General features: G+C 46.8%; 1 protein-coding gene across 4 annotated transcripts in view; it reads right to left on the bottom strand.

Annotated features, from left to right (window-relative positions):
• CCDC88A (coiled-coil domain containing 88A) overlaps positions 1 to 24,565 on the bottom strand; it is a 4,373,054-nt gene that overhangs the window by 1,195,141 nt on the left and 3,153,348 nt on the right. For all 4 annotated transcript variants that reach the window (XM_044055294.1, XM_044055285.1, XM_044055303.1 and 1 more), the window contains exon 22: positions 24,240 to 24,426. In XM_044055294.1, coding sequence (XP_043911229.1) covers positions 24,240 to 24,426 — 187 coding nt within the window. The remainder of the gene's footprint in view (positions 1 to 24,239; positions 24,427 to 24,565) is intronic.

Here is a 24,565-nt window from a genome sequence, read left to right as displayed (position 1 = left end):
CGAGAAGAAGCTCGAGATCACCTAATACCCACAATCCCCCTCTGCCTTTACCTCAGATCTAGTTTGCAAGCAAACCAGCAGCCAGAGAGAGCACACTCATACCAAAATTTACATAATCAAGAAATCATCTATATACATATATATATTTATATATATATATATATATATATATATATATATATATATACACACATGTGCATCATATAAATACAACCACTGCAAATGCAGAAGGAGAATACTCCAGACCAGGCACCAAATTGAACGTTCTTCCTGAGGGTGGGAGGGTGGGAATGTAAGAACAAAGCGAGATGAACACTCCACATGGAGCGTTATGGTAAGGACATAACTTCTATATGTGAGAGTGTTCAATCTCGCTTGTTCTTACACATGTAGCGTCCTAGCTCCATGTTCCTGAGGAACTCACGGGAGAACGTTCTTGAGCACAGTGGAACCAAAGGTTGCCCTATCCCTAGAAACCCTGTCCACTTTGTAATGAGAGATGAATGTATGCGGTTTAGCCCAAGTAGCAGCTGCACAAATCGTGTCTAATGGTAGGCGAGCTGCGTGAGCCAAGGATGTAGACACTGATCTTGTAGAATGTCCTTTAGGTTTGACAGATAAGGTTTGATTTGAAGAATCATAGACGTATATGATACAATCAGTTAGCCATTTGGAAAGAGTTCGTTTAGTAACCGCTACACCTTTCCTGCTGTCAGCAAAAGCTACAAATAGTTGATCAGATTTCCTGTGATCCTTTGTTCTATCCAAATAAAACCTGAGTTGTCTATGGACATCCAATTTGTGCAACATATACTCTAACTTATTAGTGTGATTTTTGAAAAAGGTGGGTAATTCAATGGACTGATTAATGTTATTGGTAGAGCAAACTTTGGGGAGAAAGGATGGATTAGTGCGAAGAGATACTCTGTCAGAGTGGAAGATCAAATAAGGGTGTTTAATAGAAAGAGCCTGAAGCTCAGACACTCGCCTAGCGGATGTAATGGCTACCAAGAAGAGAGTCTTCCACGATAAAAACTTCAATGGGCAAGCGGAGGCTGGCTCAAAAGGGGGCAACATCAATTTAGATAGTAAAATGTTCAGATTCCAAGGTGATGTAGGAGTTCTAACTGGTGGTCTAATATGAAAAGATCCTTTTAAAAAGGCCTTACAAAGTCTGTGAGCCATAACAGGTGCCCCACATTCTTCCACATGAAAGCTGGAAATGGCAGCCAATTGCACTCTTAAAGTGGCAGGAGAAGCTCCTTGATGGAACAATTCTGTTAAAAACTCCAAGATCTTGTTTAACGGAGCTATGACAGGGTCCAAATGATGTGAATTTGCCCAGAAGACAAAACGCTTCCATTTACTAGTGTAGGTCTTTGTAGTGGAAGCTTTATGAGAAGCCACTAGTATATTCTGAACTGCCGGTGTAAGAGAATCAGACCTGGCTAAAGGGAAGCGGAGCAGCCAAGCTGCTAGATGGAGTGATTCGAGAGAGGGGTGAGGAACTCCTGACGAGTGAGTCAGTAGATCTGGCTCTGGGTCCAGAATCCAAGGTCCCGAATGCGGTGTTGCAAAGAAAGGGGAACCAAATTTGACAAGGCCAGAATGGGGCAATGAGGATTATCGTCCTTTGAAGGTTGTTGGCTTTCTGCAGAAACTTTGCAATCAGGGAAAGGGAGAAAAAGCGTACAGGAGACCGGGGCCAATCGTGCACCAGCGTCCCTGGGGACTTCCCTGGAGGGTAATAGGGCAAAGTAGCTCCTGCATTTGGCGTTCATTGGAGCAAAAAGATCGCAGGAAGGCTGGCCCCACTTGCGAAAAATCGTCTTCGCAACTGACTGTTTGAGGGACCACTCGTGAGGCAACAGGATTGCTCTGCTCAGCCTGTCAGCTATGACGTTGGATGACCCCGGGATGTGCGTTGCGATCAGAAAGTGACCCGTGGACTCCGCCCATTGCCAAATTCTCATGGCCTCTCTGCATAGCTGATAAGACCTGGTTCCCCCTTGCTTGTTTATGTACCAGACTACAGACATGTTGTCTGTCTGAACTGCAATAGTCCCTAGAGGAAGAAGGGGAGCAAAGTGTTGCAACGCTAGAAACACTGCCCTCAACTCTAGAACATTGATGTGCAGATTGTACTCCAAATTGGTCCATTCGCCTTGGACTGTCTGTCCCTGAAAGATGCCCCCCCACCCTATCAGGGAAGCGTCCGTGGTTATCGTCGCTGTCGTGGGTAGCACAAATGGTCTTCCGCTGGAAAGGTTGCAAGTCTGAAGCCACCAGGTTAGGTGTGATTTGCATGTGTTTGTAATCAGAATTTTGTGTGTCAGAGGTAGCTGTTGGAACGACCATTGTGCAAATAGTAGCCATTGTAGAACTCTCATGTGCAGTCTTCCCAATGGTATCGCAATGAGAGAAGCTGCCATGAGACCCAAGACCTTCAGAACCAGCTTTGCTGGGGATTTTTTGGATGACAGAAGGAGAGAAATGTGGCTTTGTAGTGAGACTATCCTTTCTGGAGGGAGCCTTAGAATGAAATGATGCGTATCTAATTCCGCTCCTATGAATAAGATATGCTGTGATGGCTGCAGTAAAGATTTTTCGAAATTTACGGAAATTCCGAGGTGAACACAAAGCTGTAGAGTGTAATCCCTGGCCTGTATCAGTTGGCCGGTGGTGGCAGAAAGGAGCCAGTCGTCCAGATACGGAAACACCTGGAATCCTAGGCGTCTCAGATGAGACGCTACCACTGCCATGCATTTGGTGAAAACCCTGGGGGCTGAGGTCAGACCAAAGGGCAGGGCTCGAAACTGATAGTGACTGGCTCCCAGCCGAGCGCAAATGATCCCTGGACACCCTGGCCATTTTGATGTGGTAGTATCGTCCTTCAGATCTATTGAGCACATCCAGTCGTCCTTCTGTAAGAATGGAAGGATCGATTGAAGAGGGACCATTCGGAACTTTTCTTTCTTGACAAAGGTGTTGAGGTTGCTTAGGTCCAGAATGGCCTCCAGTCCCTGTCTTCTTTGGAACTAAAAAGAACCTTGAGTAAGTTCCGAATCCTATTTGGTCCGCTGGGACTGGTTGGATGACTCTTTTTTCTAGCAGCTTTGAAATTTCTATAGCTGCTGGGTCTCGCAGATGGGGCGGCACATCTGGGAGTCTTTTCTTTGGAATGGGAGTGGATAGAAAGGGTATTTTGTAACCTCTGGTAACCACGCTTTTTACCCAGTTGTCTGTAGTAAGATTCTGCCAGGCCTGAGGGTATAAAGCTAAGCGACCCCCGACTGCCTCCAGAGCAGGACAGTCGGGCCCTCCTCTCAGGAGTGCTGGAAGGGTTTTCCAGGGGGTGTATCCCTGTCACCTTGGTTTTGGACCCCTCTGCCGCCAGGGCGGCGTCTTCCACCTCTGCCCCCTCCTCTGCCTCTAGAGGGGGCATCACCCTGTGTGCCTGGGAAAGATCCTTGGGGTTTTTGAAACTTTTAGTTATGTACTCACCATAACTTCAGATGTTTGGGATCCATCTCGCCTACATTCTGACTGATGGGTTCGGAGCCGATCCCTCGGCTCCGACTCGGCACGCTTATGCCAAAGATCGAAGTCTCTTATTGGCTGAGCTTACTATATCCCAGGATGCACCACTACCAGTCCCCCAGATCTAGTTTGTCCGCATACATGCACACATGCACGCACCGCTTATATAAAATCGTCAGATGAAACAAGATAAAACAGTAGAACTCAAAACCGTTCAATCTCTTCTGATCTCCAAGGCGGGGAAGGAGGGTGGGTATTAGGAATGTGGCGAGATGGATCCCAAACATCTGAAGTTATGGTGAGTACATAACTAAAAGATGTTATGTGATCCTATCTCGCCTACATTCTGACTGATGGGACAGCGTCCCTAGCACCTGAATCCTGGGTGGCTCACTGGAAAACACTCCTGAGTACCGTGGAACCAAATGATGCTCGCCCTTTAGATGCCACATCCAATTTATAGTGGGAAATGAAAGTGTGCGGGTTGGACCAAGTAGCCACAGCACAAATCTCAGAAATAGCGAGTTTGGAATGAAAGGTGATAGAAGTAGCCATAGCTCTGGTAGAGTGAGCTTTGATAGATGTTGTAAGTTGCTTATTTGAAGAGGAATAAGCCTGAGTTATACAATCTCTAATCCATTTGGAGATAGTAGCTTTTGTGATGGTTTTACCCAATTTATTGTCTGAAAAGGACACAAACAACTGGTCTGATTTCTTAATTTGCTGAGTCCTGTCTAGACAGAAGCGCAATTGCCTGTGAACATCCAATTTATGGAGAGTGTACTCTGCTTCGTTGGAGAATTTTGGAAAGAAAACTGGTAGCTCTAGAGATTGTTGGAGACAGAGATTAGAACAAACCTTTGGGACAAAAGATGGGTTAGGCCTAAGTGATACTCTATCCTTGTGAAAAATCAAGTACGGTGGTTTGATAGATAGGGCTTGAAGCTCTGAAACCCTTCTTGCAGAGGTAATTGCAACTAAGAAGGCAGTTTTCCAAGACAGATATTTTAACTCACATGTAGCAGCCGGTTCGAAGGGGAAGATGTTAAGGCACGAAGCACCAAATCAAGATCCCAGCGAGGCACAGGATGAAAAACTGGGGGTCTTAACAGCCCCGCACCTTTAATGAAAGTTTTGCATAATCTGCTGCTCATCAACGGTGGATCCATGAATTCGTGAAATTTAGAGATAGCTGCAAGTTGGACTTTAATAGTAGAGACTGAAGATCCTTGATTAAACAAGGATGTTAAAAATTTCAAAACCTCTGGAATCGGGGCAGTGATAGGGTCTAAGCCCCTGAGTTGAGCCCAGATAGCAAACCTCTTCCACTTACTGAGGTACAATTTCTTAGTGGTGGGTTTGTGGGCCGAAGATAAAATGTGAATAACTTCAGGGTCTAAAGTGTGATTTCTGACTAAAGTCGTAAGTGGAGGAGCCAAGCTGTCAACTTCAACGTCTTGAAGGGACTGGTGTTGTCGTCCCGACTGATGAATTAGCAGATCCGGGTTAGATCCAAAACCAAGGATCGTCCACATGTTTCTTCAGGTAGGGGAACCATACCTGACGAGGCCAGTACGGAGCAATTAGTATCATTGTGGACCCCAATTGAGAAGCTTTCTGAATGACTTTGGGGAGAAGTGGAACCGGAGGAAAAGCATAAAGTAGCCCTGTTGGCCAAGGTTGTGCTTGAGCATCCATAGCTGCCTCCCTGATGTGGAGTCAAGGAGAAGAACCTTTTGCACTTTGTGTTTTGTGGTGTTGCAAACAGGTCGCAGCACGTCCCCATCTTCTGAAAACCTGAGCTGCTACTGTTTACGTTCAGGGACCACTCGTGAGGAGAGAGAATTGTCCTGCTTAATCTGTCTGCCAATATATTGGATTTCCCTGGAATGTGGGTCGCTACCAAGAAGCGGTTGGTAGCTACAGCCCATTCCCACACCCTCATGGCCTCTCTGCAAAGGGGGTAAGATCTGGTCCCTCCTTGTTTGTTTAGATACCAGACCACCGACATGTTGTCTGTATGGATAGCGATAATGCCTTGAGGGAGAAACTTGTGGAGGGCCTGTAGGGACAGAAGTACAGCCCTCATCTCTAATACATTGATATGGAGAAAGGTTTCGTCTGGAAGCCAGGAACCCTGAACTAACCTGCCCAGACAATGCCCCCCCCCCACCCTGTCTGTGAGGCATCCGTCGTCAGGGTGGCCACCGGAGGGGGGATAACAAAAGGTCTTCCCTGATTCAGATTGGACGGGTGAAGCCACCAGCAGAGGTCCCGTTTGCACGTTTCTGTAATCATAATGGGGTGATTGAGTGGAAGATTCTGAAAGGACCATTGAGTCGATAATAGCCACTGAAGAATCCTCATGTGCAATCTTGCCAGAGGAACTAGGAGAACCGTGGCAGACATCGAACCTAAAAGTTGCAGGACCATCCTGGCTGGGGCTTTGGATCTTGAAAGCAGGGTTTGAACTTGACCTTGTAAAGTTTGAATCCTTTCGGTAGGAAGAAAGACGCGCATCAATTTTGAGTCTATCTCTGTTCCTATGAACCTTATGCTGAGAGGGCAGCAAGACAGACTTTGACCAATTGAATGTAATTCCCAGGGTAGCACCCAGGAAAAGGTGGCTTTGAGGTTGTCCATTAGTAGATGCCTGGTGGTGGCAGTCAGGAGCCAGTCGTCCAGATAGGGAAACACTTGGAATCCAAGACTCCTCAGGTGAGCAGTCACTACTGCCAAACACTTGGTGAACACCCTGGGGCTGTGGTGAGACCAAAGGGCAGTGCACAAAATTGGAAATGACTGTCTCCCAGGCTGAAGCGCAGATACTTCCTGGATGCCCGATGTATCGGTATGTGATAATAGCGTCCTTGAGATCTATGGAGCACATCAAACATCCTTCTCCAACAATGGGAGAATGGATTATAACGTGACCATTCGAATTTGGATTTCGTGACGGATTGGTTTAGTCTGCTGAGATCCAATATTGGTCTCAGGTCCCCTGTCTTTTGGCACTAAAAGAACCTTGAGTAATTTCGGATCCGATCTGGTCTGTGGGGACCGGTTGGATGACTCATTTTTCTAGCAGCTTTAACGCTTCTGCGGCTGCAATTTCCCTTTGACTGGGTGGTGGGTCCGGGATTTTTTTGGACGGTGGGGGTGAGTGTGTGAAGGGAATGGTGTAACCTCCGGCAATAATCCGAAGCACCCATCTGTCCTGAGTGATAGACTCCCAGGCTTTTAGGTGCTTGGCAAAACGGCACCCGACTGACTCCGGAGCAGCACAGCCGGGCAATCCCTCATGAAGTGTGGGAGGCTGAAGAGCCACAAAAGGACTCGCGGTCTCCAGAATTCCGGGGCCCTCTGCCACCTCTGGGATGGCGTCTCCCAGAAAAATTTCCCCGTCCTCTGCCTCTGGAAGGGGAATCTTCCTGCTGTTAAGGAAAAAACTTACGTGATTTGCGGAACCACATCTTCCCTCCTCCTTTAGCCTTGGGATAAGGCCGAAAGGGAGTGGAATAACGTGCACCTACGGCAGATAAAGTTTTTCCCTCTTGCTCACAGCGGGTAAGAGTGTCTTTAACCTTAGGTCCAAACAAAGAGGACCCATCAAAGGGAGCGTCGTGAAGGAAGACTTGAAGGCCTCCATAAAATGACACAAGCAGCCAGGCTTGTCTCCATAGAGCCACGCCTGTGCCTGCCGCTCTACCCGCCCCTTCGGCCGCATATGAAATGAGCCTCATGGACGAGTTAGAAATTGAAGTAAGGATAGCCAACTGAGAGCTAACCGACTGGGCTAGCTGCTCAGGTAGGTTACCCGAGAGGGAATCTGACAGCTCCTTGACCAGATCCCTCTGTAGCCTGGTAAAATGTGCCAAATAATTCAGGGACCTTAAAGTAAAGGCCGCTGAAGTCAGGGTCGCTTCCGTACCGGTCCATGCTCCTAGACTCCTTATTAGGAGGATGGACGGACGTTGAAGCCTCTGCCACGTCCTGTTGTGTAGCAGATGCCACCACCATGGCATCTACAGCCACGCCTTTAGTCAGGAACTCCTTCTCGGGTGGGGCAGACAAAAATTTGTTAGGGCGAAGGCACTGGATCCACGGTATCTGGATCTTCCCACGCCCTCCGACAAACCAAATCCAGGAGCTCGTCGAAAGGCGGAGACACCCAGGAGGCGGAGGGCTGAGCCCCAAAGGCCTTGAGAAGCACTGACTCATCAGCAGAGGGGGGTTTGGATATCCAGCCGCCTCGTTGTTTGAGGATCTCTAAAATGTCTGCAAATGAGACATCATCCGAGGACGACTTTGGGGACCCCTCTGCATCATCAAGATCAGTGTCCGATGTAAGAGACTCGGGGGAGTCCACGTGCTTCCTCTTGCGATCTCTTCCTTGGGGCTCCTCTGAAGACAACTCCGAAGAACCCTCAGGAGGAGGAACCCCAGAGGGGTAACCTCAGGCCCGGGCTCCGCTGCCTAAGGACAGGGGAACTCCCAAAGACCGAGTCCCCACGCCCAGGAAGGTGCCGGTAAAGCCGGAGAGATGGCGAAGAAGACTTGGCCAAGGCACTCCTCATAGCTCTGAAGGCGGACCCCAGAATCCTGGGAGTGTCCGGTCCCGAGCCATGATAGCAGACGGAAGTCCCAGCCGAAGCACCGAGAGGGAGGCTCGGAACCGACAGCATAGGTCCCGAGGCGTCACCCCGGGTCCAGCCGAAGAAGTCCGTGTGCCAAACTCGGACCCGAAGGCGGGTTGGAGTAAGGGTCGGAGCCGACCCTAAGACCTCCACCGGCTCCAACAGCACCTGCTCCGGAGCAGCGGTCGGAGGAGGAATGGCAATGACATGGGCATGGGCTGTCGGCTCGAAGCCAACTGGGTCGGAGCCGAAACAAATTTTGAAAGACTGGGGACTGGAACAGTCTTTGGAGCACCCTGTCTATGTCCGAATCTGACATCCTCGATGACCTAGAGGATACTGAGCGGGTTCGAGATGGCCTCTCCAACGGCCCCAAGGGGCTAGGGGACCGGCTCGAGGCGACTCGATGACTATCGGCGAAGGAATACCCAAACTAGCTTCCATCGGTGCCGAGGAGGACTTAGGCGCCGAGGAGGAAGTGTCTGGCGGACAACCTTCATCGGCTCCGAGACCAGTGGAGCCGGCGAAGGTGACCCGCCTCGATGCCCCAGCCATCGGCTCCGAAATCAGAGGAGTCGAGACTGGTGGCATCGAGGCAGACCGTCGCCCTCGGCTCCGAAGTCCTTGGAGCGAAGGAGAAGCCTGCCTATGTCTTTTGGCGGTCGGATCCGGACGGACTGGTCGGAGCCGGCCCTTTTCTTTAGCAGGAGAAGGAGAGGATGCTAAAGCTTCTTCAAAGGAGGGTTTTATAAGGCCTTTTAATATAAGCTTATTTTTCCTCTCTTGGAGGACCCTCGAGGAAAAAGTGTGACACGCTGCAGGACTCCTGCAAATGTTTGGCGCCCAAACAATATACACACAGAGAATGGTCATCCGTGATAGACATCTTAAAGTTACATTTAGTGCACTTTTTGAAGCCCGAAGGCCTAGGTGCTTGAGACATTATAAGCAAAAAATAAGTACTTTCACAGACAAACTTATTTTAAGTTAAGATTAACTTGCGTTCACACAAAAACCAAGATGAACAACAGTCAACCACCGATATAGGGAAACAAAGAATAAATAAACCCTAAGGTTGTTTTAAAAGGGAATTAACCAGTAGGAAGGCCCTATAGACCGAGGGAGCCTGTAACCAGAACAAGTATCAATCACACACAAATTTTCCACAGAAAAATTGTCAAACACACACACAACAACAGAGTAGCCGTTAAAACAGCTTTTTGTTTCGAAATTAGCAAATTCCTGACAGAAAGTTAGTGAAAAAAACCACTACTTAGCTCAGCCAGCTCGAGACCACGTCTTCGCTAGTTAGCGGCAAACGAGATCTGGGGGACTGGTAGTGGTGCATCCTGGGATATAGTAAGCTCAGCCAATAAGAGACTTTGCTCTTTGGCATAAGCGTGCAGAGTCGGAGCCGAGGGATCGGCTCCGAACCCATCAGTCAGAATGTAGGCGAGATAGGATCACATAACATCCACATTTTTCCACAGTGTTGCCCTTTGGAGTACGGTCTGGATGGGGTGGAAAAACGGACTCCGACAGCAGACAGAGTCTTTCCCTCCTGTTCACACCGGGTAAGGGTCTCCTATACTTTGGGGCCAAAGAGAGTGGCACCATCAAATGGGGCGTTAGTAAAAGAAGACTTGAAGGCTTCAGCAAATGAACATAAGCGCATCCAGGATTGTCTGCGAAGAGCAATCGCTGAAGCTGCTGCCCTACTCGATCCTTCGGCTGCGTATGATATCAGCCTCATGGATGAGTTAACAATGGATGTAAGGGTATTGAGATGTGCTGTAACTTTCTCTGAGACAGCAGCATCTGTAGTACCCTGGAGGGTATCTCCCAGCTCTTTGATTAGATCCCTCTGTAGACGTGTAAAATGGGTCAAATAGTTCAGGGATCGCATAGAAAAGGCCGCTGAACTAAAAATGCGCTTCCCGTATCTGTCCATAGTCCTGGAATCTTTGTTAGGCGGATGGACAGATGAGGAAGATTCCGACATCTCCTTTTCGTGGCGCTGCCACCACCATGGCGTCCACTGGAACTCCCTTTGTGAGGTAAGCCTTGTCTTGGGGTGCAGTGATGTACTTATTAGGCTTCCTAGGGACTGGTTCCACCGTGTCAGGTGTCTCCCACGCCCTTTGAGCAATCAGCTCCATTAACTCATCAAGGCGGAGTGACCCAGGAGGAGGAAGGCGAGCACGAATGCCTTCAGCAAGACTGACTCATCCTCAGAAGGGGAAGGGACTGCCAATCACCTCTCTGCTTTAGGATCTCCAAGATGTCAGAAAGGAGACATCTTCTGAAGGTGACTTTGGGGACCCTTCTGACTCATCAAGTCAGTATCGGATGTCAAAGATTCTTGTGGAGAATCTAAGTGTCTCCTCTTACACAATCTTTTCCTAGGGACTTCTTGGGGCATCCGAAGAAGCCTCCGAGAAGAGGGCACCCTCCAGGGGTGGCTGAGACACCGGTGCTCGGCGCTTGGATGTGGCCGTTGGTGCAGAGGAAGATAATGGTCCTTTATGGGAGGAGGCTGCTTCTACTGATGTGGTTGTCTGGGTAGACAACACCTTCCTCATGAGATCGAAGGCCCCGGGTCCCGAGTCGAGGTATCTCCGGTTCGAAGAAATGGGAAGAATCCCGAAACAGGCACGAAGGCATTGACCCGAGGATGGAGCCGAATCGATCCGAGCCGAGGCCCGAGAGGAAGAGTCGGAACGAAACATCGGTTCGACTCGGCCCGGAACCAAGGATGGATCTTCGCTCCGAGACTCGTACGGATCCACGGAGTAGAGGTGAACGGAGCCGACGAGAAAAGGGCGGTTCTGGCACAGAGGGCTCCACAATCAGTAGATCAACCTCTTCCGGCTCCAAAGACTGGACAGGTCTCGGAGGAGGAAGGGATGGAGATAATGGAAGGCCTTCAAGTTTCGACACCAATTGGGTGGAAACCGAGATAAGTTTGGATAAGGCCGTATGCTCCAGTAATTTCTGCACCACACGGTCAACATCGGTGTCGGAGAGGGGTCTGGAAGAACGGGTCGAAGGAATCGAAGACGGAGCCGACCTCAACAGTGTCGGGGAGGAGCTCCATCACCGGTTCCAAGACTCGAGGCTCGGAAACTGACAACAGTTGAACACTCGGTCCCGAAGTCTGTGGAACCGGTGATCTAACTTTAGCTGAAGAGCTCGGAGCCGATGACTTGGGCTCCGACGTCTTCGATTCCTTCGAGGATTTGGATGCCTGGTCAGAAGCATCCAGAGCCTCTTGAAAAGAAGGTTTTAACAAACCTCTATCCATTAGTTTCCTGCGCCTATCTGTCATGACCCTCCCACTGAAAGAATGACAAATAGAGCAGTCTTCTTGCAGATGGAGAGGGCCAAGACAGTAGACGCAGGAACTATGATTGTCAGATACTGACATCTTTTGCCCACATTGGCAACGCTTAAACCCCGATTTAGCCTTTTCAGACATGTCACTAATAAAAATTGAAAGGTCAAATCCAGTAAAGAAGTCAAGCCCGGTGAAATTGTCGAATCCAGTAAGGTAGTCAATCCGGTAGTCAAATCCAAGTAAGGGGTGGTAGGCCCCGAGGAGAACTCTAAATAAGTTTTAATAAACTTAACGGAACCGAGTATCTCTCAACCTTACCACACACACACAATATATCACTAAAAAAACTTTTTATAATAAAAGTACCAAGAAAAATACAAGAATAAATTCTTAATCTTATCTTAGGTGCTCGAGCTCGACCCAGTGATGCGAACGCTGCAGCGGCAAACTAGATCTGAGGTAAAGGCAGAGGGGGATTGTGGGTATTAGGTGATCTCGAGCTTCTTCTCGATGCAGAGCTTGCAAGCGGCCGACACGGAGCCGAGGATCGGCTCCGAACCCATCTGTAAGAACAAACGGCGAGATTGAACACTCTCACATCTGCTTATCCTTGGGGGCATAAAATATTTTATCAGGTCTTTTTGGGATGGGCTCAACGGTGTCTGGAGCCTTCCACGTCTGCTGTGAAATCAACTGAATGAGTTCATCCGTGGGTGGGTCACCCAAGAGGTAGACAGGCAGGTGCCTAAAGCCTGCAGATAGATTCCTCAGAGAAAGAATTTTGGGACTTCCAGCCACCCGTGTTTTAAAATTTCTATGATGTCTCCAAATGAGACATCTTCAGGAGGTGACCATGGGGACCATTCCAACTCATCAAAATCTGTGTCCTTGATAATAGATTCCTGGGGGGAATCCAAGCAGTCCCTCTTGCACTTCTTTTTCGGAAGGACCTCTTCAGGGGGATAAACCTGGGGAGGTATCAGAAGATGACAGAACCTGGGCCTGTGAAACCTGAGACTTCTGCATCTTCTGTCCCAGTGGAGAGGCAGGAGGAATAATCGAGCTAGAGGGGTACCTGTTCCGAGAGGGAAGGCACTGATTGAGTCACCAGGAGAGGGCCCTCTCCACAGCCTCGAAGGCCAGCTCCCCCAAAGAGGGAAGGGAGCCAGGCACAGAGATAGACTGCCTTGGGACCAGAATCACTCCCCAGTCCAAAGAACCGACTCTAGAGACAGAAGCCAGTGCTGAACAAACTCAAGATGAAGCTCCAAGGAGCAGGGATGGCTCCGAAAAACCTGGAGTCAAGACCTTACCCCCCCCCCCCGGAACCAACTGGATAACTATGGCTCTGGGAGGTCTCCAGTTCTGATGCTACCGAAGAGCTCAGGGTAGCTACCGGTTCCAAAGAAACGAATAACTTCGGAACTGGTACAGTCGGCGCCAGGAGATCTGGAACAGATGACTCTAAGATCTTAGAGGAGGAGTTGTTGGTGGGGTAGAGGAAGTTTCAATGCCAAGACCTGATGGGGTTGGAACCAAAAGAGGGCCTTGAAAGTCTTCTAGTCGATAGAATTTTATTCACCAGCCTCTCCACGTTCGAGTTCAGAAAGATTTTTGGTGAAGCAGACAGATGAAGTAAAAGGGCACTTAGGCCTCTGCAGAAAAACCTCTGGGAGCTCTCCAGCAAAAGGATCAATATAAGGTGAATAAGTAGTTCTAGGTATTATGGCCCTAATCACAGAAGGTGAAGCAGAAATACTTTCCTGCACCGAGGCTTTCAAAGTCAAATGACACAAGATAACAATAGGTTGATGGAGTAGTTGTTGGCACTGATGTTTTGGAAGCAGAGGCTTGTGGTTCCGTTGACACTTTTGGAAATGAGGGTTTCAGTTTCTTTGTTTTCGGGGCGGACGGAGAGGTCAAAACTGAGAGACTCCTTTTCTTTCCTTTGTCCAAAAAAGATGAGGACAATTGGGGGGGGGGTGAGATGTCTGTTTTAGCTTTGTCCACAGAAGACAGGGCTCCACTAAAGGCTGAGGGAAGCAGACCTTTCAAAATTAACTCATTACACCTTTCAACAAGGGCTAAATGCATGACAAATGCTGCAGTCTTCTTGTAAATGGAGGGGACCACGACAACAGATACAGACAGAATGAAAATCCAATGAAGGTATTTTATGGCCACACTTCTGGCATTTTTTATAGCCAGAAAGGCCTTTACCTTTCTCAGTTATGTCAACAAAAGGATATACAGCTAGAAGACAAGTCACTTACACTCACACTCATACTAAATATATAAAAATAACTGACAGAGGAGAAAGGAAATGTATTTTTGTTTTCTGGAAGAAAAGATTGGAAGGAAAACTATCAGCAATGATAGTCGGAGTACACAAGCGTGCATGGGAAACGGGTAAGAACGACAAAAGAGGGGGGACTATCAATGATGATAGTGGGAAATTACACAGAAGTGTAAAAGGATAAAGCATCAACAATGATACTAAGAAAGAATACACTAAGTGTACGGAAAAAAAATGAAGAAATAGCAAAACAAGAAAATGAGAGAAATAAACAATTTACCTAATCCACTGAACTGGAGAGCAATGGGAAACACAACCATTTTGGAAAGCAGCAAACAAGATTTGAGGTAAATGATAGAGAGAGGGACTGTGGGTAGAGGTGAAGCTTAAGAGTTTCTGGATGGCACAAACTGTAATAATGGCTGAGTTGCTTCTGATATCGGAACCAAACCCATCTGTCAAGAATAAAATGAATATTGACAACATTAGATTAAAGGATTTGGTCTGAGAGAAACTCTATCTTTATGAAAAATCAAATATGGTTGCTTGCATGATAAGGTATGCAACTCAAATTATTTTTAATTGTGATTACCTCAGGAAAAAGTAAGTCTTCCAGGGGAGGTGCTCTAATTTTTTTTTTTTTTTTTGTGAGAAAGTACAGTTGTGCAAGACCTTACCATAACAGCAGTTGTACTAATGATCACTGTTGTAGTATACCAATACTGATGGGGCTTATCTTATGAGGTAACAAGACGTCTAGCCAGAGTACCAAAGCCAAAAAGCCTTCCATATGCTCGTAACACCGGTGTTAATACATAAGCCTGTGGATGAATGGGTGCATGAGCAGACGTAGGAGTGGAAAGGTCCTTAGACTATCTAAAGCCCAAGTAAAAAGAGCAAAGAATAAGGTCAGCTAAAAGGAGGGGAGAAGGAACTGCTCCTCCTTGGCCTACAGGGTACACAGAGATTAGTACAAACAGTAGCAAAGGGTGGGGGGACAACCACTGACAATCTGGTCCTGTGGTAGTAGACTGATTCAACTGTACCAGTAGTGTCCACTGCAAAATTTTCATGTTGAGGCCAGCATGGAGAACCATTTGTGGCCGTGTGTTTGAGAACCCTGAAGACTTGAGCTTATAATGGCTGATCCTGGTGAAGTAGAAGCATGACCTCTGAAATTGTAGGGGTAAATCTGTCCTGCTGTAGAACCACCAGCTACCTCCAGGTGTCTAGATGGCAACTTATAAAAACTAGACCTTGTGATGGTTCAAGCTGAGACTTATTTACATTTATCAGTATATCCCCAATAATGAGATTTGAAGCAAGTACTATCTTGTCACAAGCTGCTCCCAGTGCTGCCTGGAGCCAATTGTGTAACTAAAGGAATATCAAGTAGCAGGACAGCCACGACTTCAGCCATGCATTTGGTGAACACCTAGGTGGCTGTGGTAAGACCAAACAGCAGGGCCTGAAATTTATAGTGAATGAATCCAACCTGGAAGTGAAGAAATATTCTTGATGGCTAAACTATTTTTGTGTGCAGGAAGACATCCTGAAGCTCTGCAGAGCACATCCAATCCCTGCCTAAAGCCATGGCAGTATGGACTGCACCATGGCCATCTGGAAAGACTCCTTTTCAAAATGGCTGAGTTGACATAAGTAGAAAAGTGGCCTGAGGTCCTTATTTTTTTGAGGTCCTTATTTTTTTTTTTGAGCACTAAAAAGAATTGGGGGTAAACTTTGGTCCCACTCTGGTCTGGTGGGACCTCCTGGATTGCTCTCTTGAGTAGTAGAAGGTTCTGGACCTCCTTTAAGTCTGCTTATCTTCGTCTGAATGGCACTAGAGGGAGCTAGGAAGTTTAAGCTGGGGGTGTTGTGAAAAATGCAATGTAGTAGCCAATGGATGTAATTCTTCATACCCACAAATCTGCTGAGATGGCCATCCATGCCAGGGTGTGTAAAGAAAGTGCCCCAACCCCTGACTGCCTTCAGAAGGGAACAGTCAGACAAATCTTCAGAGATCATAGGAATGAAACTCTTGAAAGGATTCCTACCTTACTGGTTTCTGGGACCGCCTCCTCCTTTGGGGTGGCATCCAGACAAATTCCCCTCTTCCCTGGGAACCTCTGTCTTACTGCTGTCTGTACAGGGGCTACAAGTTTTTTTTTACCCCTTTGTGGTTCTCAGGAAATGTCCTTTGTGTGGTGGAAATTTTAATTCATGCAGCAGTAAGCATTTTTTTCCTCTGGCATAGTCACTCCATAACTTTTTGCCTAAAGCCTCTGCGAAATGGTCTGGAAAATCAGCAAGTCACATTCAGGCCTGTCTTCTCATTGTTAGGCCTGAGCCTGGAGCTCTAGCTCCCCCATTCTTTATGTTATGTATTAGACACACTGTCAAAGAAGAACAGTGCTCATGGTAGCTATCTGGGTCTCCAACCAAGAGAGGAATCTCTGGGTGACAAATACTTCGGACTTTTTGATACTTTCTGAGCAATCTCCCTCTAAAACTGCACCATGTAGTTCAGTGCTCTGACACAGAACATACTGAATGCACAGACTTGCTTCCTTAACCTATTCATCTTCCTGGAGTCTTTGTTAGGGGAATGGCTAGCTTGGGGTTCTTCCTGGATGTCCTTCTCTGTGGCTGCAGCTACCCCTAGACAGTCAACAGAAGGTCTTTTGTTCCAATATGGCTGGACTTGAGGCATCCAAAGAATTCTGTCTGGCTTCCTCAAGATGGACTCAAGTATGCACAGCTCCTTGCAAACCTTACTACAGACCAACCATATCTCTACCAGTTTGTCTGGGGAGGCACCAACCATGCTGCTGGGGGAGAGGAACTTCAGGTCTGCTGTGAGATCTGCTCCTCAGGGGAGGCGAAAGTCCACTGGCCACGACCACTGCTGCCTCATCCCTTAAAATATTTCGCTGAAGAACACATCTGTTGGAGGGATATGGGCAAAGTACAGTTGTGTACACTTACCATAAATGTAGATGTTAAAGTGTATTCACTGTTGCAGTCATCCCATTTGGGTTATCTGCCTGCGGGTAGCCCTAAGCCGGCCTGAATACCAGAGTCTTCGGATTTCTGAGTCGGATGCTGTTGCTTCTTCCATGACGTTAGGTCGTCAAGGGTATAAAACATGCAGCCGACGCCATTACATCAGTTTTTCTTGCCTCAGATGTCAGGTGCCCCCACAATAGGAAGCAATTATAAGGTATGGTACACCCCCATCAAAAAGCAAATACACAAGAAAAAATAAATATACCAAACAAGAAGGAAAGGTAGAGCCAAGAGAAGTCAGGGGGCTGGAGGCAGCGTAACCAGGACTGCAACAGTGAATACACTCGAACATCTATATTTATGGTAAGTGTACACAACTGTACTATGTTCTTTGTGTTTCACTGTTGCAGTCATCACATTTGGGTTGATTCCCAAAGCTAAGGAAGGGAGGAGGTAGTTAAAGAGCATTAGGGCCAGCTATTAAGCCCCGCAGGACTGATTTGGCAAATCCAGCTCTGGATTTAGAAAGGATAGGCATGTGGTAATGCGTGGTGAAGGTATGTACAGAGCTCCAGGTAGCAGCTTCCAGGATGTCCCTGGTAGGGACTCCTCTGAGAAATGCCGTAGAGGTAGATGCAGCCCTGGTGGAATGTGATCTTATCCCCTTTGGGGTAGGTTTTCCATGGTGCTTGTAGCAGAAGTTAATGCAATGGGCTATCCATTCGGAAATGGTTTGCTTTGAAATGGCCTTCCCCTTTGCCCCTGCAACAAAGCCAACTAGCAGCAGTTCAGATTTTCTGAGAGGCTTAGTTCTGTCCAGATAGAATCTAAGTTGTCTGTGCAAGTCCAGAGTGTGCAGTATTCATTCCCCTTTGTTTTGTGGATTAGGGAAAAATGAATGGACTGATTTAGGACCACACTAGAAACCATCTTGGGCATAAAGGAAGGGTTAGTCCTGAGGGGAAACCCTGTCCGCATGGAAGATAATGAAGGGTTCCACTACCATGAGGGTCTGTAATTCAGACACTCTTCTTGCTGAAGTGATGGATAGAAGGAATGCTGTTTTCCAAGAAAGGAATTTCAACTCAGCTGTTGCAGCTGGCTCAAAGGGGGGAAGAGTGAGCTTTTCCAATACAAAGTCAAGGTCCTAGGCTGGAGTGGGAGCTCTCACAGGGGGTCTTAAATTTTTGGCCCCTCTAAGGAATTGTTTTAGCAAGGGGTGACAGAAGAAGGGTGGTTCAGTATTATAATGTGCTGAAATGGCAGAGGCATGAATTTTAATTGACAAGAAAGATAGGCCCTTGTGGAGCATTTCTGTTAAGTACTCTAGAATATGAGGTAAGCTGGGCACCATTTTGCCCATCCCCTGAGCCTGACTCCAGGAACAGCATCTTTTCCACTTTTCAGCATATGATTTTCTAGTACTAGGCCTCCTTGCCTCCAGAATGACATCCAGCACCTGCTTACTGAGGGATGCTAGAGGAGAGCTCAAGGAATTAGCCAGGCTGCAAGGTTCAGGGTTTGAAGCTGAGGGTGCAGAATCTGGCAAGCCTGCTGGGACAGCAGGGAAGGGGGGGTCTGAGGCAGGTGCCAAGGCTGCAGTAGTGTCATACTGCGAAAGAGGGGGTACCAGTGCTGGCGTGGCCAGTCTGATGCAATCAGTATTGTCCTTGGCTTGTCCTGTTTGATCTTTAGTAGAACCTTCGAGAGGAGAGGCAGAGGGGGAAAGGCATAAACCGAGAGGCTTTCCATGGTAATGGACAGGGCATCCACTTTCTAAGCTTGACTGTGGGGAGTTCTTGTGCAGAATTTGTTCAACTGGTAGTTCTGAGGGGAGGCAAATAGGTCTACCTCTGGAGACCCCCTTTTGTTCCTCAAGAGGTTGAATATTTTGGGTTCTAGTTTCCATTAATGTGGGTCCATAAGATTTCTGCTTAAGTCGTCTGCCAGGAAATTTAGTTTGCATGGCAGGAATTGTGCTTGTAGGTGTACTTGGTAGCTCAAGGCTGTGTTCCACAGAGCCATGGCTAGTCTGCAGAGAGGGTAGGAGTGGGTTCCCCCCTGCTTGTTTATGTACCACATAACTGTGGTGTTGTCTGTCTTTACCAATAGTTGTCCTGGAAGAGTATGGTATTTGAAGGCAGTCAAAGCATTCTGTACAGCTAACATTTCTTTTTGATTGATATGCAGGTACATTTGTCTCAGGTTCCATTTTCCCTGAATGCACTGCCCTGCCATGTGAGCCCCCCATGCATATTCTGATGCATCTGTTGTTAGGGTTTGGGCAGCAGGGGGCAGAGTGAAAGGGAGTTCCTTGTTATGGTAGCAGGCCTCTGCCCACCAAAGGAACTCTGTCCTTAGACAAGGAACAATAGGAGTCATTGTTTCTAGGTCCTGAGGGTGTTGACACCATAGGCTTTTTAGATACCATTGGAGTTTCCTCATATGCAGTCTTCGAATGGAATTAGTAGAATTCAAGAGGCCATGAACCCTAGAGTTTGCAGCATTTTCCTTGCAGATAGTTGGGTTTTTGTGGCCAATAGTTTGAAGTAGGTTGTCAAACAAACTTGTTTCTCCAGAGTGAGGAATGCCATTTGGGAAATTGTGTTCAAGCTTACTCCCAGGAATACAATCTGTTGGCAGGGTACTAGGTGAGATTTCATTTTGTTGATGGTGTACCCCAGTGAGGTTAGAAGTTTCTTTACGAATGCCAGGTGTTGTAATAGCAAGTCCTGGCTTTCTGCCTGAATCAAACAATCGTCCAAGTATGGGTAAATTTGAATATTTCTCTGCCTGCAAAATGCAATGGCTGGAGATAGACACTTAGTGAACATCCTGGGCGCAGTAGATAAGCCAAAGGGAAATGCAGAGAACTGAAAGTGCATGGAGACTGCCCTGAAACGTAGGTATTGTCTGCAGGATCCTCTTACTGGAATGTGACGGTAAGCTTCCTTTAAGTCTAGGGTTGCCAGCCAGGCATCCATGGCTAGCATAGGAAGAAGCTGTTGAAAGGTGTTGAGAATAGAAAGGTCCAGGATAGGAACGCCAGTTGTCATCTTTTCTAGGTACCAGAAAAAGTCTTGAATAAAAACCTTGTCCCTTGGTTCTGCTGGGAAAGGTTGAATAGCCCTGATACTGAGAAGAGAGAGAACCTGCTGTTGGGCCTCCACCCATTGATTTGGGGGAGGTCTGGCCAACCATTTGGGGTTGGTAGTGTGTAGAAGTGGAATCGGTATCCTTGGGAAACTATGTTCAAAACCCATTTGTCCTGGGTATTGATTTCCCAGTTTTTTTAATGCAGGGAGACCTTTCCTCCTAAGGGAGCAGGTAGTTCGGCAGGGCTTGGAAGGGTTAAGGTTAAGTCATTGTGCCATTTTTACATAGGGGGGTGGCTTACTACTCCCACTGCTTAGATCTGTGCATAGCCTGAGACTGTAGTCTTGGTGGTCTGCTGTTCCTGGGTTTGGACTGAGAAGGCCTGGAAGGGACTGGAAAGGACCAGTTCTTTGCAGGCCAATGCCTGCTGAATCTGGGAGGCTGTACTTGTAGGAAATCTTTAACAGTTTGCATAGATTTAGCTTTTTTCCTCCATCCTTTTGAGGACTTCTGCTTTGTTGCCAAAAAGGCGGTCTTGGTTTAAGGGAGCATCCAGTAATTTAGCTTTAACATGATCTGGCAAATTTTGTTCCTTAAGGCAAGCATGCCTTCTAACTACAGACCCAGTGACAACAGCCCTGCAAGATGCTTCTAAAGCATCAAAACCACATTGCAAAGTATGTTTACCAACTTGAACTGCAGAATGCATTACATCTTGCAAGTCTTTGTGTTCAGCACAGACAAGAATCCGCATCATTTTCTGTTTAAGTAGTCCCACAATATGCTGCTGATACTTTAACATATGAAACTTACAATTTAAAGCCCTAATGGCCAAAGCATCAGAAGTGTATACCTTCTTACCCCATCTCTCTAAGGCTCTAGAATCTCTATCAGAAGGGGTAGGATTTTTGGCAGCAGAAGCCTTAATGCCTTTTGGTCCTTGGGAAATGGACTCTGGATCCGCAGTAGGATTCTTGAAGAGGAACTTGAGAGTCAGGTACTCTGTAGTACCTGTCAACTTTTCTGGGAGCTGGAGGCAAAGTGTCTGGGGAAAGGCTAGATTCCAAGAAAGCATCATCTACAATGTCCAGAACAGGAGAGAGAGCTAAAGGCCAGTGTTGAGACAGGAGTAAGAATTCCCTACGTCTCTTTTTGGACCCAGAATAGTCCTGGCTTTCCCAGCGGAAATTCTCCCTATAGGTATGCAAGGTTTCACCAAAAGAAAAAACTTCTGGAGGGGAAGCAGAGGGAATAGAATCCTCTGCATCAGAATCCTCATAAGTAGATAAGGGTAAATCCTGGTAATCAGAAGGAGCAGATATCAGATTCCTGATGAGAAGAATAAGAAAGAAAATCAGTTCTAGGTCTCTTAGAGGGGGAAGCCTGGCTTCCCCTAATTAAGGTAATAAGGTCTTCAGCCATTCTAAGCATTTGTTTTTGAGGCATATGGGCCTGAGTCGGTGATTTGGTTGTCGGTTTTCTAGGCATAGTGCGAGTCCTTGGCCTGAGGAATTCGGTACTTCTGGATGGAAACGATGGCATTGGTTTAATAAGAATGTCTGTAGGCCTGAATACAGCCTCAGAAGCCGGTGCCTGGACAGCGGCTCTGGACCCATCCAAGGTAGAGACATCCGCAGGTTCCATAGTCGAAGAAGCATCTTGCGGCATACCAGACTCCGAATGGGTCTCAGTAGAGGCCTGCGAATCTGCAGAAGCGGGTATCAGGGGCTGCTAAAGCGCCTCACTGAGTACCGGCGGACTGGCGACTAGCTTAACGGAAGCGTCAGTTGCAGTTTTGGACCTATGTGGTCTGTCTCTGTCTTTATTCTTACGTTTTTTCAGAAGATCGGAAGTCGGATGGCTTAACAAAGCTATTTCGGAGTGGGGAGATTGAGTACGAATGTATTTGGCTACAAAAATAGCCCAATGATGAATAGTTCAGGCGTTGAACAAGACACAAAACTGACAGTGAGGGACGTCGTGGTCTGGGTCTAAACAGGGGATGCAGTAAGAATGAAAACCTCTATGACGTATTTGCTTTTCAAAGGCAAGACAATTGTTAACTTTTACTGACATCGGTTAGAGCAAGAAAAAGGGATCCCCAACGGGGTACTTATCTTTTTTGAAGACTTTGGGTCTGAAACTCGAAAATGAAAATTTCAGGAGACGGCCAACCGGAACTTGTGAACTGCTTCTGCTTTGGGCACTGCACAGAAAGAAAGACTGGTGTAATGGCGTCGGCTGCATGTTTTATACCCCTGGCGACCTGAAGTCATGGAAGAAGCGACTGCATCTGATGTAGAAATCCGAAGACTCTGGTATTCATGCTGGCTGAGGGCTACCTGCAGGCAGATAACCCAAATGTGATGACTGCAACAGTGAAACACAAAGAACATCCTCCCATTCATCTACATCGGTATCTGGAGTGAAAGACTCAGAGGGGCAGTCTACATACTTATCTTGAACTCTCTCTTTGGGGGGGGGGGGTTTGAGATGGAAGTCTTCATCAAAACTTCCTTGAGAAGACTGATCTCCAGACCTCAGCAAAACTGGCCTAGTAATCCTTTGGTCCTGAGAGAGCCTGAATGATGGTCAGCTCAAGTGTCTTACTTCCATAGATTCTTTGGGTGGAATCGGTGTTGCTGATACCATGGGCACAAAGGAGCTATATGTAGCCCCCTTATGCACTGTGGAATCTGTTAACATGCCTGGGGCCAGAACTGGATGAATCTGAGGTTTCTACCAACATCGATAAACAGGCTCCAACTGTTGACACCAAAGCTTCTGGAGCAGAGGTCAAACCGGAGATCTTCAGTACTGAGCAGATGAAAGCCAAATGCACTGAAACAGAGAATGGCACTAAGACGATCAGTGCTGAAGGTCCTGTGCTGACTGCCAAAAACTTAGTGATGGTTGACAATAGAAAGTTTGGCATTGATGCCATGCATGCCAAAGCAGGCAGTACATGAGAGGTGCATTCTATCAGCACCAAGGTGCCCAGAGTAGCAGCTGGTACAGACTCTAACACTTCCAATGCCGATACTGGGTCAGTGAAAGAATGACAGGATGAGAGGCCTGGGTAGTCTCCTGGCCCACGGTGGAAAATGTCACAGCTAAGATGTTTATCAAAGTTGGGATATGACAAAGGCTGACATCATGTGCTCTTAGTCAACCTGAGCAGAGCTCTGAAGGGATATATGAGATCAAATAGATATTGTAAATGGGGGTCTTGAAGAAAGCAGTCGAGAGAGCTCACTTCAAATGAAAAGCTTCCTGTGTACCATCTCAGTGTTGTGCCTTGTGGTACTACTGGGGGAATCTTTCAAGTGAGCAAATGAGGGCTTGGCTGGAGTCAAAACACTAGGCATTTCTCCCTCTGGGAGAAAGGGTAGAAACTTTAGATGGAGTAAGCTTCTCTAACACTGACTGATCCTCAGCCTTCCTATTCTCTTTCCTCTGATCCATTATAGAGGTCTCTGAAGCTCCTGTTAGTGCAGAGTCTGGAAGGGGTATGCTAACAGCGAACTTGTTTCTACAATCCCCTAAAGTACATGGACGAAAGTTTTCACAAATACCACAGTTGCTAGTGATAGGCGCACTTTTTAGACATATTAAGCACAATTTGAATGGTTCTTACAGGGGAATCTTATGCCTAATGTGTTTAAACTTTTTAAAGCCTGGTTTCCCTTCACCACAACAAACCAAACTACCTTCTACCAGTGAAAAATGCTCAGAATGAGCAGAAGAAGAAAAAAAAATAGATATCAGAAAAGTGAGTTAACGGCCTAAGATTTCACAGTGTAGAGAAAGTGTAGGGAGAAAGAATAATTAGATGGAAAAGTGACAAAAAAGTATAATTAGATGGAAAAGTGACAAAAAAGTAGAAGTTAATATAAGTGTAATGACCCCAACACTGTGTGCTTCACGACAGAACTGGAAAAGAATTTCCACTTAACTGTCCCATAAGGCATTTGTTACAAGATTTTCCTTTGGTAGCACATCAATTAGTCCCCATCCTCCACTAACACAAAAGCTGGGTGATTCCTATTAAGCAGCAGTATCTACTTAAATTTTGGTACAGATATACTTCTCTGGGTCTCTTCCAGTACTGCAAGGAACCTTAGAGTGATGATATCTGTACTAGAAGGCTCTGTACTGTCGCAGAAAGGATTATCTAATACATCTGCTGCCAAATGATTTGAAATATTTGCACCTATATTATGAACCTAAGTTAGCTGTCTCAAGGTTATAACTCTTGCTAATTTACTAAATGCGTCAATTAAAAAGACCAGTTTGCAAAATAGAATACTAATACCCAAAATGTTACCTCACACTGGTTGTTCAATTTTGTAGATGCAATGTCCAGCTGCTGGTACTGTTCCTTTAATTTTGAGAAGTCAGCCTCCAGCCGTGTTTGCTCTAGTCTAGCTCCGTTAAATAAAGTCTTCAGATTCTTGTGATCTGCCTGAAGCCCCTCATTCTCTTTTAGAAGTTGACTGTATGAATTATTCAGTCTATAAATAGAAAATAATGCACCATAAACACAGGTTACTCTCAGGAAACCAAAACATATATATGAAGTTTACAATAACACTTATGCAACATGACTGTGACCTGTAAAAACAAATACTTTCTTCCCAGTGTTTATCCCCC

This window comes from Protopterus annectens, chromosome 1.part2 (assembly GCF_019279795.1).
Source record: "Protopterus annectens isolate FY-2018-M chromosome 1.part2, PAN1.0, whole genome shotgun sequence".
Taxonomy (NCBI): Eukaryota; Metazoa; Chordata; order Ceratodontiformes; family Protopteridae; genus Protopterus; species Protopterus annectens.
The sequence above is the reverse complement of the archived record's forward strand: the minus strand, read 5'-3'. Positions and strand labels throughout refer to the sequence as shown.